This window comes from Passer montanus, unplaced genomic scaffold, assembly GCF_014805655.1.
Source record: "Passer montanus isolate IOZ18808 unplaced genomic scaffold, ASM1480565v1 scaffold164, whole genome shotgun sequence".
NCBI lineage: Eukaryota > Metazoa > Chordata > Aves > Passeriformes > Passeridae > Passer > Passer montanus.
The window spans coordinates 556,100-572,220 of record NW_024363605.1 but is presented as its reverse complement, the minus strand read 5'-3'; the positions used below and the strand labels follow the sequence as shown (position 1 = coordinate 572,220).

The following is a 16,121-nucleotide window of genomic DNA, read 5'->3' as shown; positions in this document are numbered from 1 at the left end:
GAGATGTTCTACCTGTGGAGCATGCTTCCTCCCGCTAGGTATCTCCCTATAGTTTGGGGGTTTTTACTACCACTTTAATTTTTTTCAAATTATTCTTTTTAAAATTTTGCCAGAAAAGAGTCCATACACGGCGGCCAGAGGTGCCAGTAGGACAGCACTGGAAGGGAACGTCCTGGACAGTATCAGTCTGGTATCAGCAGGACAGCACTGGGGACGGATGGCAGGATCCGCGTTCGGTGCGGGTCCTGCCCACGAATGGGCACCGGGAGGTGGCGCTGTTCCACCGCCGCCGCGGAGGATGAGGGGCGCGCGTCGGGACTGACCCCACGAGGAACTAAACGTCTTCTCGCCTCCTTCCCGCCTTTTTTCCCTCTCAGAAGTGGAGTCCGGCCTGCCAGGCATTGAACACTGGGCGGGGAGGGAGAGGTAAACATGAACTACCTGCAGACTGGATTCAAAATGAAATCAAAATATAACCATGAAATGAGGCCATGAAACGAAAGAAAGAAAGAAAGAAAGAAAGAAAGAAAGAAAGAAAGAAAGAAAGAAAGAAAGAAAGAAAGAAAGAAAGAAAGAAAGAAAGAAAGACCCCATAAAACCAGCAAAAATTTTAAAATAAAAAATCAATTCATTCTGCTTCTAGGGACCACATTAGCGGGAAACAGAGAGATAACAGTGCATTCCAAACCTTGCCTTTCCGATGAGTTATTTTACACCTAGGTACCAAATGAATGCTCAAACAAACAGAAATGACATCAAGGAAATTTGGTTCACTCTTCAGCAGCCTGCGCCGCAAGTCAAAACCGTGCCTAGCACGGAGTCGGCTGCTCTGGCCAGTCATCCCGGGCTGGAGCTGAAGTTGGCATTCTGCATGCTTGCCAAAATACACCTAATAAAGAATTTGCTATACTTCAACCTCTGAAAACCTTAACATTTAGTGATCACATGAATTCTGGATGAAAGAAACACAGGTTCTGTGTTCCCCTCTTCTGCTGCTCCTCTTGATTTTCTGCCTTTGTACCTCTAATAAGGAGACACGTTCTTAATCGCACAAAACTGGTCATTGGCTTTTTATTATTATTTCCAGAGGAGGTACATAGTGAGGGTGTATATGCACTGGAAGCTTGTGTGTAAAAAATTATATTTTGTGTGTGTGTGTGCGTATGCACAGATAAAACTCTTAAGTTCTGGGGTTTTTTCTCTTATGGGAAAAAATTGTCATGCCATCTTCAATTATTTCACCAAATATTATCTGTTTGATGTTTGACGTTTTTTCATTTCAATATTTGTCTTGCAGGGGAAACAAAAAAGTAAGAACAAAACGAAAAGTAACGAGAAAAGAAAAAGAAAGAAGAAAATGAGAAAATACTTCTACTATACTCACAGTAGCTGCACCTTCACTTTTCTAAAAAATAATGTTTATGTGTAGAACAATATGCAGTTCGGATTATTTACATATAGTATAAGAAGACAGGGATGAAGAGAAGTGGGAGAAAATTTAAGTGTAAAATGCTGAATACTGGGTTTAGAGAAGGATAGGTATTAAAAACATTGGTGGGGAGGAAAAAAAAAAAAGGACTATAGGGAAAAATGAATGAGAATATGGAGAAAAGGATTTATTTCAGGCATTTATTATTTACAACCCAGCAATCTGTCTCATGCAGCGGCGACCGCAAATCAGAGCACTATTAGAGCTGCTATGTATTCATTTGTTTATCTATCCTTGGACGGGAATCCAAAAAATCGCCAACTTCGGCATTTTAGTCAGCTTGGCTGATTCGTGCAGATGCGCAGCGGAACATAGGCACCACTGGTTTTAGCGGTAAATCCGATATTAGGCTGGTATTGGACAATGTGTAGGCGGGGTGACTGAGGAGAGGCGGGGACTGTATTTGTTGCTCCTACTCCACCCGCCATGTTTAAGTGTCAAGCGTCTGGAATCTGAGGGACAGGCAGCTCTCCCCATGCTGCCCGTGGCCCCGGCAGAGGCGCAGGCAGGGCAAGGAAGGGGTGCGCTGCCACCCGTCCAGCCCCAGAGCTGATACAAAAGAGACCGCAGTGATTCGCGGGGCCGCCGTGCAATAAAGCGGGGCGAGGAGGGGAAAGGAGGGGGAGGGAAGCTACGAGGCGGACCCCCGGCATCCTGGCGGGCGTTGGTCCGGGGGCGGAGGCGGCGGCTACCCCGTCCCGTCGGGGCTGCAGCGGGGCGCGGGGTGCGGGGGACGATGCGGGTTGCGCTGCAGCGACAGAAAGATGGACGGACCCACGCTCACTTTTGCCTCCCCGCACATGCTAATGCGGCTCCGCAAGGAAGCGACAGCTGCACGTGCGCACACGTGTGCTCATTAAAAGGATGTGGGCAGGGGATGGGTTGCGCCGCGGGCCGGGAATCCCCGGCATCCGCTACTGGTAAAAATGTGTAGAAATGGTGCTTTCATAATGGATTGCTGCTATATATGGTAAGGTAAGAGCTAATCTGATGGATGAACGTGTCGATTTCCGTTTTGGGAGAGTATTATTTTTTATACGTTTTACGTGTGGGCACACGACAGCTTTTACTGGATGACATGTCAGCGTAGGGCTTGTAAAACTGGAGCGAGAAGTAGCGCAGGAAATAATGTTAGAAACGACAAAGAATTAAAGAGAGCACAGAGTAAGAGACGCTCCAAATTTTATTTTAAAAAATGCATACATAACAGTCTTTGGAGAGGGCTAACTTTTGCCTGGTATGTTCATTCAGGTAAGTCATTTATAACCTAGGCATGCATTTGAGCTTTCGAAAAAGAAAAAAAAAATACTATGCATGGCCTTTTTTTTTTAGTGGAGTAACGTTGTTCTTTTAAAAACAACATTCCTGGACTATAAAAACAGAGCAATCTTCTGGTTTTGCTATTTAAACTTTATTTTCATTACGCATTCGGTTAAATTGAAATATGCTACCTGTGATTGTCATATAATTCAAGGCCTAGGGATGTTCAGATAAAACAAGTGTAAGGCTACAAGCAGTATTTTTAAAAAAATCAAAATGCTCTTTCTATGAAGAATTAGGTACTGGATTCAAATATGCACATGTTAGAAACCGTATGTCTTACATTTAATAATTCAGGACCTAAAACAGAAATTACAAAATGTGTTCCTCAGAGTAAGCTCTCCGTACCCGTCTCTGCATATTTTAAGGAAGAATTTTGAAGTAAGCTATTGCTGAAATAAAGGCAGATACTAGTGCACTTAGAAGCCGTAAAACAGCATTAAAATCTTTTAAATCCATTTACATTTCCCCCACTACACCCCTTATCTATATTGCCTTATACCTTAAAATTGGGCAGAAAAGGAGGGGTGTGTTGGTGATTTCTCAACCTTGGTTTTGTTAATATGAAATTACTTAGATGATCAACTTCCAGTCTCCCGCTAGCGGTGAGGAGGATAGTAAGACCCTCAAGTCTTTTTAATGTCCAATAAATGTCTTGTGCACTTCGATTTGTAAGACTAGCACTGTTCATAATCTGTACTTTTATACAGAATAGAAGCATGGAGGAAACTGGATATAAAGTCGCACTGCAGAGTCTCACCAAAACACAGGAAAATAGGAGGGGAGTGGAGGAAAAAACAAGTATATTTAAATTAATAGAAAGGAAGGAGCAAAGGACAAGTGATAGTCTGCAATTTTCAGTAAATTAAAAACAATGCGAATATACCTTACATACGCATCAGTATTAAAAGTAACACACGCTGGAGCCAACAGAAGCAGGAAGAGGAGAAGAGAATGGCGCAACGGTGAATTCCGGCTCACACACCGCGGCCGCCCGAGCCCATACGGGCTCTTCTACGCGCCGTAGCCCGGCCCCTATCGGTCATTTCGGGGATGTTTGTTTTGTTGATAATGATGATGATATTTGGAAGAAAAGGGGAGGCTCCGCTAATTCCCACTAATTAGGATCTTCGCAATTAGGGACGATCGCTCCCAGAATCCGCGGACTCTTCTCCAGACAGAGTGATTTGCATATTCTTCTTCTTCTTTTTTTTTTTTTTTTAATGCCCGACTTTCGTTCATGTAAGTGTAGACGGATGTGCAGAATACCTTCAGCTGATGTCAGCAGACACGACCTCTCCGCTAAGCCTTGAACGTGAAGCGGGGATGGTGGGATTCGGGGCGAGGGCGCAGCCGCGGAGATGCTCCGCGCTATTCCGCGGGTTCGCAGGCTCCCGCCCGCCCTCTACCTCATGAAATAAGCTCTAGCAGCAGGAGCAGTACTGCCCAGCCCAGCGCTTGACCCAAAAAGAAAGCCGACCTCACCGCAGCATTGCAGAGTCCGTCCAGCCTTCTCTATCTTTTTTCTTTCAATTTTTCAAATTTTTTGTTTGATAGATAGATAGATAGATAAAAGTAATAGTAGTAGTGGTATTTGGACGTTATTTGCTGTTTCTTTTCATCAGGAGACGAAATATAAACTTCCAAGCAGTTTTAAAAGATAATAAGAAAATTCCCACCTCCCTATACAAAGCGTTGAGCACAGAGGAACGTTGAGCTGGTGAGGGCGCAGCATTCATCCGGACGCTGCTCTGTAGTGCATCGCAGGTACTAGGCTCGGAGAGAGGAAGCGGGGGAAGGTAGGCTGGCGGCCGGAGGAGTGGGGTATCCCTCATCTCGGGTCGCAACAGCTACCAGTCTGATCTGCAAGTCCAAGGCGCTCTCACGGCTTTGCAGTGATGCTTTCTCACTGCACCGGGAGGAGACGGGGTGTAAGTGGGGATTCGGTGAACTACAGATACCGTACTGGTGGGGAGTAGGTTAGAGCATTCTGTCGTCCTCTTTCCCTTCCCCCACTGCTTTTGGAGACTGCGGTGTGTCGTGATGTTTGGGAGAACTTTCACTTCCCGGGGAACTTCAGACGGCGAGGCCGCCAGAGTGAGATGTAACCGGCGTCTTAGAAACGGGTCGTGTTCTCTGTTAGGACCAGAGTTTCTCTCCCTTTCTGCTGGCGTTATTTACGCTTTTTTAGACTTCTAAAAGCTGTTCCAGAGCATCTCTGTGGACCTCGACACAGCCGTTCCTAGGGCTGCACACCGCACATTCACGCACTGCTTCCCCCTTCAAGCATATCAGCTAAACTTAAATGCACTCTCCAGGAAGTGGAAACATGAGTGTGTTTCTGACCGGGGGACCGGTGTCGACTCTTACATTCTTTTTTTCGTGCAGCCAGGCACTCGTGCTGAATTCCCTCGGTTCGCTCGGGGATCCTCACAGAGCTCTCTTTGTCCGCCGGCTCTCCGAAGACTGTGCCGGCAGGGAATGCCCGTCTGCCCGGGGTTGCTGCGGGGCTCTCCTCTTGGAAACATTCCGCGGAAGTCCGTGGCTGGTAACTGCAGAGCGTCTTCCCTCTCCCTGGAGCCAAGGGCCGGGAGGGGGGGACAGACGGGCGCTGTTATGATATCTATAAATATTTATATATTTATAGATATCATAACATTAAAAATATAAATAAAATAAAAATATAAATATTATATATAAATATTTTTATATATTAAAATATAATAAATATATAAATATTTATATGGATGGATGCATACATACGCACACACATGCATATGCACACGTGTCTGTGTAGGGGCGTCTGTAGGGTGTATATATGTGTGTGTATGTATGTATTTAGTAATTTTTTAACGTCGCCCCTCCTTCCGCCAGCCCCCACCCCTCGCAGCCCCCTCCCCTCCGAGGGGCGCCGTGTATATCCGACCCAGAGTGAGTGGCCAACACGACATCGGCCCCCCTCAGTCACACCCCACACGCCCCCAGAGAGGGGTAGAGCAGGGACGAGCCATCCTGCCATTCCCTCGCCCTGCATACCTCCCTCTATACCTCTATTCCTCCTCCATCTCTCCCTCCACCCCTCCCTCACTGCACACCTCCCGTTCTGGCAATAACCCAAAATTCTTCACGTCGGCCCCCGCACCCTAAAACCTAGGTGGGGCTTTTACTGGTGTTTTCATGCTGTTCTCAGCCTCGGAGAGATGGATGAGAGGGGGCAGAAGGAAATGGCAGCGCTTTAGGACATGCTTCTCCCAGTGACGAGAGGTCACGCTACAAGTTCGCCTGACAACAGGAATCGGAAGAGTGGTTTTTTGCTAACACCATGGGTTTTCCTGATTTTTTTTTTTTTTGTTTGTTTTTTTCTTGTTTGGTTGGTTGGTTTTGTTTTGTTTTGGGGTTGGTTTTTTTGGGGGGGGCGGTTTTTTACCTGCTGTTGACCGGCTGCTTGGTTTTGACAAAAGTTGCATAAAATATCAGTGCCTCCCAGAAAGAAGACTCAGATGAAACCGTTATTCAGAAGTTAACTGGAGGAAAACACCTTAGGAAGCTCGACCTTTTGGGGTTTTTTTGGTGGTTTTTTTGGGGTTTTTTTTGTTTTGTTTTGTTTGGTTTTTTTTGGTTTTTTTTTTTTGGGGGGGTTTTTTTGGTTTTTTTTTTTTGGGGGGGTTTTTTTGGTTTTTTTTTTTTGGGGGGGTTTTTTTGGTTTTTTTTTTTTGGGGGGGTTTTTTTGGTTTTTTTTTTGTTTCCAAAGAAATGCGAGCTTCCCTTCTTCTCTAGGAAAAAAAGAAAAAAGTACTCATTGCTCTTCTCTGCACTAGACATTTCTAATTTGTTCTGTCTGTCAGTATGGGACTATGAGAGGTTTTGGTGCAAATTCATTATCTCTGGCAATGCATAAGGTATAATAGGAACTGAAAAAGACCGCGGCAATGGATGAAGAACAATAGGGCTCCAGTTCATGAACAACAAAAGCGTTGGGGAAATTAGTTGAATTTCGGAGCACGTCCTCCTCAGCAGAGAGGCTGGACTAGACCTTGGCCAACCCCCCAAAAACCTTGCAGAACCTCACATACAATAGTTCTCTTTCTATTCCGGGACGTAGGAAACACTGTGGAGAAAGGAAAAAAAAAAGCTAAACCCAAGCCAACTTTCTCCATTTCTCTCCCGTTTTCATGGATGGAAGATTTTAAACTATTTTAGATTCATTAGAGCAAGGATTTAAGGGACACTTTTAAATAGGGATGGAGAGGGGAAGCACTTAAATTTCTGGAGATCTGAAAGAGCTTTTTCTGCTCCTAGGGGCCTTGGCCTTGGGAATCTTTGTATGCCACCAGAGGCTCAACTCAACCCCTACATGTGGGGTAAAATCATTCCCTGATAAAGGCGAAGATATGTAAGTACTGCAGTGTTTGTGTACGTGTGTGTGTCCTGAGTTTCCTGCAAAATTTGGATGCTGAACCCCCAACAGATGCAGATTTCCCGAGTGCCTGTGAGCCGGCGATGAGACTGGCTCTCCCTGGACAGCCAGAGCAGGTTGCTCGGCATAGATCTGCCTTCTCTCACTCTCGGCAAGGGACATTTGATTAACAAGGCAGGTTTATGACTAGATGCAGCAGCTTACGCCAGTGAGCCGATTTTGTGTGTCTGATGCTAAACCTGTTGGTCGTGGGGGCTGTATTTAGTTGCGGGAAATGTTAATTATCTAGCAGACTGCCAGTGGATGCTGAGCAGCTGTGGCTTCTCAGGGAGTTTTTTTGCGGTGCCTGGTTGCCCTCAGAAGATGTGCAGGCACAAGAGCAAACACTCACAGAGTTGAAAAGTAGCAGTTAACAAACCACACGAACAAACAAACAAAAACCCCACAAAGTCGAGGGGGTGAGCGGGTGGGGAATGGGAAGGAGATGTGCAGGAGGAAAAGAAAAAACAAGGGGAGAGGAAAGAAGATAAGTCGGAGGCATATCTTGCAGCTGGTCAGGGTGCAAAGGATTGCCCGCAGCAGTTAGTCCATCCGCTGCCTCCCACGCAGTGGGTCACTCGGAGCAAGCGACCATGACTTCTCGGGTTTTCCAAAATCCATCCCTGCCAACATGGCTCCGCTTAGCACAGGAATGCACCTGGCAAGGGAGTGTCGGGGACAGGACAGTTTCAATGGAGTTGCAGGAGGGCCAGTGAAGAGCAGCCCGGCTGCTCATCTTGGTCCGGGGGTGCCCCTCTGCATCCCCCTATCCTTTCCACCAAAACAATGTCATCCTTCAACAACCACGGTCCACTCGTGTCTATTGAACGGGTGAAACTGCCTCATCGCAACATCTAAGAACAGCGTTGCTGCCTGGGAAATAACAACAGCACCAGCAACAACAGCAGCAGCAGCAACAACAACAACAGCAACAATAACAATAACAATAACAATAACAATAACAATAACAATAACAATAACAACAACAATAATTTTTTAGCTGAGGCTGTTGTGATCGATATAATGCAATAAAAACCAGCAACTTACATTACATTTATTTACCCCCGCAGCCCTTGATAACCTTGCAGAGCTGTAAATAGAGACTATGCCTTCCTAGTAATTCTGGTTTCAGGACATAATCAGTCATGTGGGAAATCTGGCAGGAAAAGGCTGGTATAATATATTTTGCACGTTTTGAGCTGAAGGCTAGGTGAAGCCTCCAACCTTCATTAAGTAACTGGCAGTTTATAGTACAAAAATTCCATATCTGCCTCTACAGTTTCCATCCCAGATCTGCCTCTATAGTTTTCACCCCTTCTGTTGAGAGCCCCAAATAATATTTTTAGCCTTTTATTTTTAAGTGTAATTCTCCAGAAATAATAATGCAGTTAAAAATACACATATTATATTATTCGTAATATTTATGGTAAATTGATTACCATCTTTAACCCTGCAGATACAGGAGTATATCACTCATATCTTTTTTGTGTCATCTTAAATCATCTGCAGGAAATGTGGCTAGTTTTTTCCACCTTTACTCTAGGGTCAAGCATTTCAGTGATTTATCTAATAATCCCAAAAGTTAATATACTCAGCACCTTCTAATCACATAGATTTATCCATTCAAATATCTTTCTGGAACAAGATGTTTAAATTATGATCCTTTGCTTTTTAGGGAGCTATTTTTCAAGTCTAAACAACTCAGACCACAGGTAGTTACAGCTGCAATGGTAATTTTTGTTTGTTTGTTTGTTTGTTTAATAAAAGTCAGACAATATTGTATGCATTACTAACAGAATACATGTCCTTTAATGGCACATGGTTTCCACGTGTAATCACCTACTGTTTGTTTTTGTGACTTTAAATTCTTGATACTCTGTCTTTTCTTATATCTGAATTTGGATTTGTAGTAGATACCCTTTTGCATACACTATGTTTAATATAAGAGAAGTATAACTTTCAGTTGCCTGTAAAATGAAATTGTGGTCACAAATGAAATGATAAGCCACCTTCATTTGAAGGTGAGGCAGTTGAGTGACTTACCTGGAGAGGAGAAAAGGGATGCTGCTCTGCAGAGAAAAATGGCTTGGACCATACTGGCATGCCGCATTGTTTACCTCTACAGGAATTTTGTCATAAATTAGTGCAAAAAGGGAATTTATGTAACACTACACCCTTCTTATGTACATCACAGCAGTTTAAGTGGGGTTCCTGTGTGTCCTCCCAAAGAACGTGGGGTTGCTGGAGATAGGATGGGGGTCTGATTGAATAATTAGAGAATCATAAGCATTCCTCTTTAAAGTCAATAGAGACGGTTTACTCTTAAGAAATCCATACAGGATATTTCTTCTTTACATCACAGCCATCTGGAGACCTATAAAAATATTAGAAAACAAGCATAGCCATCTACAAGCCATTAGCAGGAACTTGCTAGGGAGCGAGAAGGAAAAAGTCAGTGTTTTGTATTCCATAATTTCCAATAGGCAGGTATTTCTACAGTGATTTTGGAATAAGTAAGTTTTATACAATTATGTAAACTGGAAGAGAGTGGGCAGTGTTAACAGCTGCTTTTGACAATCCAGGTGATATTTTGGGCAGAATTTTCACAACGTGCTTTGCTTAAACTTTTGACATGCTAGGCAACAGGCCAGTTTTAGAAAAGTGCTTTACAACTGCTGAATATATTTTTGTATTCAGAATAAGCAAATAGTTAAATTCATGATGATGTTGAGGCTCTTGGTGTTGCAGAGCTAGAAAATGTAATTGATAATAAGGCTAATGAACAGCTGGGTCATAACCACCACATTGCCTCTTTTGATGTGCTTAGGCTCCAATGATTAATCAACAAAATATGTCAGGTGTATTGCAGTTACTTCCCAAGCTAGTGTGTGAGGCTGTGAAAGCTTGGTGTTTTAGAAATATGCTTTGTCTCTTTGAAAAAAATGCCAATTTACAATAACATACCTTGCATTTAAATCTGGTGGTGTGACAGCTGGTGACATGCATGCATTTAACATGTAAGTATGCATCTGTGTTAATATGGCACATATGTACTTAGGCACACATTTTATTTGTCAGCTTAGAAGAGTAGCAGCATGAATTTTAACCTGGTATTCCTTTAGGAGTTCTGAACAGCCTATAGTCTGTGATAAATTTTTTGATGTGTATCTTATACTAAACACAGCACACAAGAGTTGTTGAAGTGCATTTATTAATTTCAACAGTAAACAGTACATTACAGTAAGAAGGTTCATTTTATCAAAAAACTCAAGAGACCTTTAATGTTTGCACTTGAGAAATTTCTACGAAAATTATTTTGTTAAATAATTCAAAGTACAATGTTCTTTTAGCAGGTGGCTGAAAGGGGGAGGAGGAGAAGCTGAGAGACTTAAATTCTAAAACTCTACATAATGCATCAAAACTTTTCTCTGTCGGTTCCATGAGTAACACCAGCATGCAGTTCTTTTCTCTTAGTATGAGGTCAATAAAAATAAAAATAAACCAGCGTTTTTATTAAGGTGCCTCGTCAGATGCATGGTGCATGGTCTTAGTAAATATTGCTGCAATGTTCACCTGTGTTGCATTCTAACACAGACACAAAAACACGCACAGGCTGGGAGGGAGTGGCGGGTGGAAAGAAGGGCAGAGAGAGGTTATAGAAGCTACAGAATATGCTGAGCCTGCTGCTCGCAGCTTCCCACACAGACAGGCCTCGCACCACCGTCCCGTTGTAAATACCTGAATCACGATGAGTGTGAAGCACGAGAGAGATGAGTAAAAACAAATTAAAATGCACACCCCTTCTCTCCCTAAAGCAACTAACCAACCGACCCAAAAAAAAAAAATCCTCCATAGACACACAAAGACAGGACAAATTGTCAGCGTAATTACACATCGACTCATTGCGTAGCACAGCCCCCCTCCTGACTTTCAAGCGCAAGGCCCGCTCCCCGCCGCGGCATCCTTCCTCACCAGCGGGGGCTGCCCTAAGAGAAGAGCAGCAGCGCTCACTGGCGTCGGACAGCCTACTTCCCGTCGCCGGGAAGAGTCCTCTCTCCCGGCCTGTGGATGTTAGAGCGGCCTGTGCTGCAGAGGAGCACGGTAACGGCGGCGGGCGGATCCCCCGCACCAGGGCGGAGGAGGCGGCGATGGTGGAGGCGAGACCGGACTCGGTCCCGGCGCCGGCCGCTGGTGGCTCATGCATATTAATAGCCGTGTGTACTCGAGGTTTCTCAGGACATCATAATTAGCTTAGTCTCCCGCGGCCCAGGATCTCTGACCTTGCCGAGCTGGCCCGCATTTTGGCCCTGAAAGTCCTCCAATGACGGCCCTTTTCTCCTTCTTTCAGACCGGGGGCAGCAACATCCGGCAAGACTGCTGTCTTCTTCTCCCCAGCTTTAGGAGCTCCGAAAAAGAGCAAATCTCCCCCCTCTAAAACACACAAGGAGGCAAGATATTTGCAATCAAGCTGCCACCATTTGGCAAAGAGCACAATCTAAGGGGATCAGGAGCCGCATCCTCGAATCATCTTGTTACTTCTTACTGAACTGGATTTTCCCCACATTCTTGTTCCTTCTTATACTCTGCTGGAAATTGCCGAAGGCTTTTCATCTTTATAGAGGCTAAGGAATCTTTCGTGAAAACGAAGCTATTTACAATGCAAATAGAGGCCTGCAAAGGAACGGATGCTCCTCTCTCTTAACGCAGCTTGAAGCAACTTAATAGCTGGTTTTATTTTCTGGTATTAACAGATGAATTGTTGGCTATTCCTGCCGGAAATGACTGGCTGAAACAAGAAGTTCGGAATAAACTTGGAAGGCAAGGGGCTGTTTTGTAGCTGCACATGTATGTATACAGAAATACTTACATAAAAGGATGACATTTTAAAGCAGCACTAGTGCTCATGGTGGAAACAATACTTTTGCCAGAAAGAATCTGAATTGTAGAAGGATGAAAAAAAAAAGTTCTGAGGGAAGTGAGTTGTTATCTTTGGTTATCTAGCTGTATGAGTGTTTTGTTCTTCATAAAGCTAGATAACCGAAAGTAAAAACTCCTTCAAGATCATCGTACAGTGTGTGAAAATTAAAGACTGCTGCAAGAGACAGTAAAAATCGAAAAGGGTCAGGAAAGCTTATTGAATCTAATATTTTTACAGCTAAAGGTGAGACTAAATGGAGAAAGTTAAATGGCATACTTATTCCAAAATATGAAGTTGTCGCATGGCACAGAATGGATATTCACCCACTGCAGAGAGAACATGGTACTGATGGTAAAAAATGTATGTGCAACTATTCCTGTTGAATAAATAAACAAAGAGAAACCCAGAACAGTCAGCATTAAACCGGACTAAGATGATATATATAATTTTTTTTCTATTAGAAACCTAATGGTGAGTTTCATTTTGCAATGTGATTCATTGCAATTAAGTGGCCTTAATTAAGTGGTAGTTGGTGGTGATGAAGATGGTGGCGCTGATGATACAGACCTGACTAATGAACTGAGGAAAAAAAACCTATACAACAACAACAACAAAAAGCAACAAACCAAAACCTGTCTGTGTGCATTTGAGAAAAAGCATTGAGGTTAATTTCAAATCATGTGAAAGCAGGCTTTCAGAAAAAGTTTACACCGAAGTGCAGGCAAGCTTAATAATTTATACATACTTAGAACTCGGCGGAGTTGCACAAAGAAAAAAAAAAGTAATGGCCGATTTTTATTCCTCTGTTCAAAACGCGAGCATAAATGCTTCTCTGTTTCGAGAGGGTTTCCTTGAGGAAGCTACTGAAGCAGAAAGACATGATGGAGACGAGATCGCCCTCTCCCCGTCAAAGTGTGAAAAAATGTTCTACACCTTGCTCTGCACCTAGCATTGGAAATGAAAATGACATTTACTCCAAAACCCACGTGTGCGCCTCCTGTCTTTTTGTTTAAGAATGATCAGGTCTATCCTGGAAACAGCTCTGGCATCCCATACCGAAATAATTAGTTCGTATACAGACCTGACAAAAACACGGAGAGGAAGGTGGGCAGGGGGAGTGGAGGAGGTGGAGAAGCGGAGGGTCTGTCTTGCCTAATTGATTCCGTTAAACGACGTGCAGGAGATGTGAACGGCTGGGTGCTCCCATTCCCACGCTCGAGGCAAATGGCAGCGCCGTGCCCCGGCGATCGATGACAGAGAGCCCGGCGGGGGCCGGGGCCCCCACCGCCGGCACCCGCAAGAGCATTTCCCACCAACTGCCATCCCAGAAATGCTGGACGAAGGGACGGGGCTGCAGAACACGCCGGCTTCCCCTGCGCCGCACCCCGCCTTGCACACCGAGGGAGAAGGGTGGAAGTTGCGCTCGGGTGGAACTTGCGCCCTTCTCCAGCGAAGGTCGCGGCGGTACGCGGATTTTGGTCCCAATGGAGGAAGGAAAAGTCAGGGCAGGCGTGTCGGGATGCAAACAGTCCTGTGTTTTTTAACAAACATTATCTTTATAATTACGGCGGCTTAGGTACCTCTCGCAGTGAAATTGAGGGGAATTAATTGCTCAGAGTAACATATTTTCTTTGGACTTGACCTAAACGTTTGTCCAGAGGCATGCTGGAATGTGATACCGAGCTAGTAACCGAACGTTCTCCACGGCAGATTAAAATAAGATCAACGATAAGAGAATGTGGGTCAGCGGTCTCCATCCGTCTGGGGCAAAACCTTTGCGCGCCGCTTTTTATAATTATTTGATTTTATTTTGTATTTTCGCTTTGCTGTTGAACTGCTTATAAAAAATTTGGGGCTTATAATGGGAATATTTACCTTCACGCCACACACTGCACTGTGAGAAGGACGGAACAAAGAGCCAGTCAGCGTGTTCTGGAAGCAGCAGGAGTACTCTGTAGCTAAATCAAAGAATTTTGCCTACAAATTTATCGTCTCTGTAGCTGTTAAAATAACCTTAGTTTCGGCCGGAGGGTCCTCACGCTGGCAGCCGGCAATGCTGGCCGGGACCCCGGCTAGGATCTTTTGAGGTTAAACCTCTGTTTTGTCTGCGCTGCGTGTGCTCAAAGTTTTACTGCTGCAGCGCCCGGCGAGGGGATCCGTGTTTATTTACATCGGAACCGTGTTTGAGCCACCAGGCTTTCACCGCAGAGTGCCCGCCTCTCATTTAACTGCTTGTCTCGGGGTGCTATTTACCTAGAGTCATTGTCTGCTACAATTAACGTTTGCATGACAAAGTGCGCGGTCTTGTTTCTTGACGAGCTTCAATTAAGGCGATAAGCTGTTTTCTGGGGAAACCCCTTGTTTACTTAGGCATGAATGGGGTTAATTTATTTAAGCTATTGTTTACGTCTTGGTCTTGTAAACTTGTGAAAGAAAACACCAGAGAAAAACAGCAGCATTATAATCGCGCTTTTGCTATTGTCATATTAAATTGTCTTGTACCATAATAATGTTACGTGATTATCAATCAATAAAATATTATTGGCTATTATTACTGCTCTGGCTCCACTTCTTTAGGAACAGAGACCCGTTTCTCGGCACCTTTTCTTCTACACAGTCTGACTTGGGGAAAAAGAGCATGTGGAAATGTGGTAGCAGGCCCTCAATTTTATGCTTTAACAGGCTCATGCAGCAAGTAACTAGGAAAGGTAATCCTTCCCTAGGATTGTCTGCCTGTTACCTGCTGTTCCCTCAAAGCTTGTGTGGAAAAAAGTCACTCTGTCAAACAAAGAAAAAGCTTTATGTTACAGGAAGTGAAACCAAACCCAAACCCCAAAAAGTTGAACTATAAGTGGGCATTTCTCTCCAAGACAGTTCTAGCACTGGAGGAGACCATCAAGTTTATTTAGCATACCAGTGCAGTGTAAAACAGTTGGAAGGTAGTTGCAGGTTGTGTGAATATGCATGTTAACTAGCAGGAATTGGGGCTTATTCTTTGTGAAAAGAGAATAGCAGATTGCTGTGCAAGGCCAGTATTAAAAAGGCAGCTGAATTTAACACCATCTGGAAGAAAACATCCCTTGACCACTTTCTCACACCATCAGACAAAACTGGTGTCTCTTGTTCTGTATCCTTGTCTATGCAACCACACAATACTGAGTCATTATACTTTTGCTGAGAGAAAATTTGAGAACACAATATGGGTAACTGGTGAATGACCAAGTTTCATTATACCCGCTTAAGTCGATTGAAATCTGCGTCTAGAACTATGAATGGCAGCATTGTTTTCCTCAACGGGGCTGCACTAAATGTCAGCATAGTGTAAAGAAAAACTTGGAAGTCTGCAAATAACTTACCAGATCTCAACTATAATATTTTCCCACACTAGAACTAATATCATTGCTACTGCCTGCAATGCATGAAATACAACGAAAGAAGGTCAAGGAAAAAAAAATGAGTTCATTTACAAGTTATTTCAGCCAGACAAGCACTTTAATTTTCTTAAAATTACTTCAGCACATAGAGCTGGATAATAATTTCCTGAGAATGTCAGGAAACCAAACTGCTTCTTATGATATTTAAAAAAATAAATTGTGCAAACTGACTTATATTCAGCAACTATTTTAACCCTCCAGCTTAGGAGTGATAAAATATTAGTAGATATACTTTACAGTACTCAGATAACTTTTTATGAGTCTAGCAGATGATTTCTTCTTTAATGTTCAGCAGAAATGACAAGTAAAGCAATGAGAAATATATTTATTCAGGTGCTGGAGGAAATCCACCAGGGCATCTCAGTGTTTACACGGGTACCAGAAGGACAGTTTTCAGTTCTCTCAATTTTTAACTACTGCTTTTTTGCCCTCACTTTATAATGAGGGTATAGATGAGAATATTTAAAACTACTGCTTTTTTACCCTCACTTTCTATTTTGAGTA

The 16,121-nt window shown here is 43.7% G+C and overlaps 1 protein-coding gene across 18 annotated transcripts in view; it reads left to right on the top strand.

The window, feature by feature from the left end:
• Positions 1 to 16,121, top strand: part of LOC120499636 — a 103,687-nt gene that overhangs the window by 2,817 nt on the left and 84,749 nt on the right. For 5 of the 18 annotated variants that reach the window (XM_039703581.1, XM_039703582.1, XM_039703583.1 and 2 more), the window contains exons 2-3: positions 5,198 to 5,357; positions 7,109 to 7,202. In XM_039703581.1, coding sequence (XP_039559515.1) covers positions 5,198 to 5,357; positions 7,109 to 7,202 — 254 coding nt within the window. The other 13 variants (XM_039703586.1, XM_039703579.1, XR_005626927.1 and 10 more) reach the window with 13 other exon arrangements.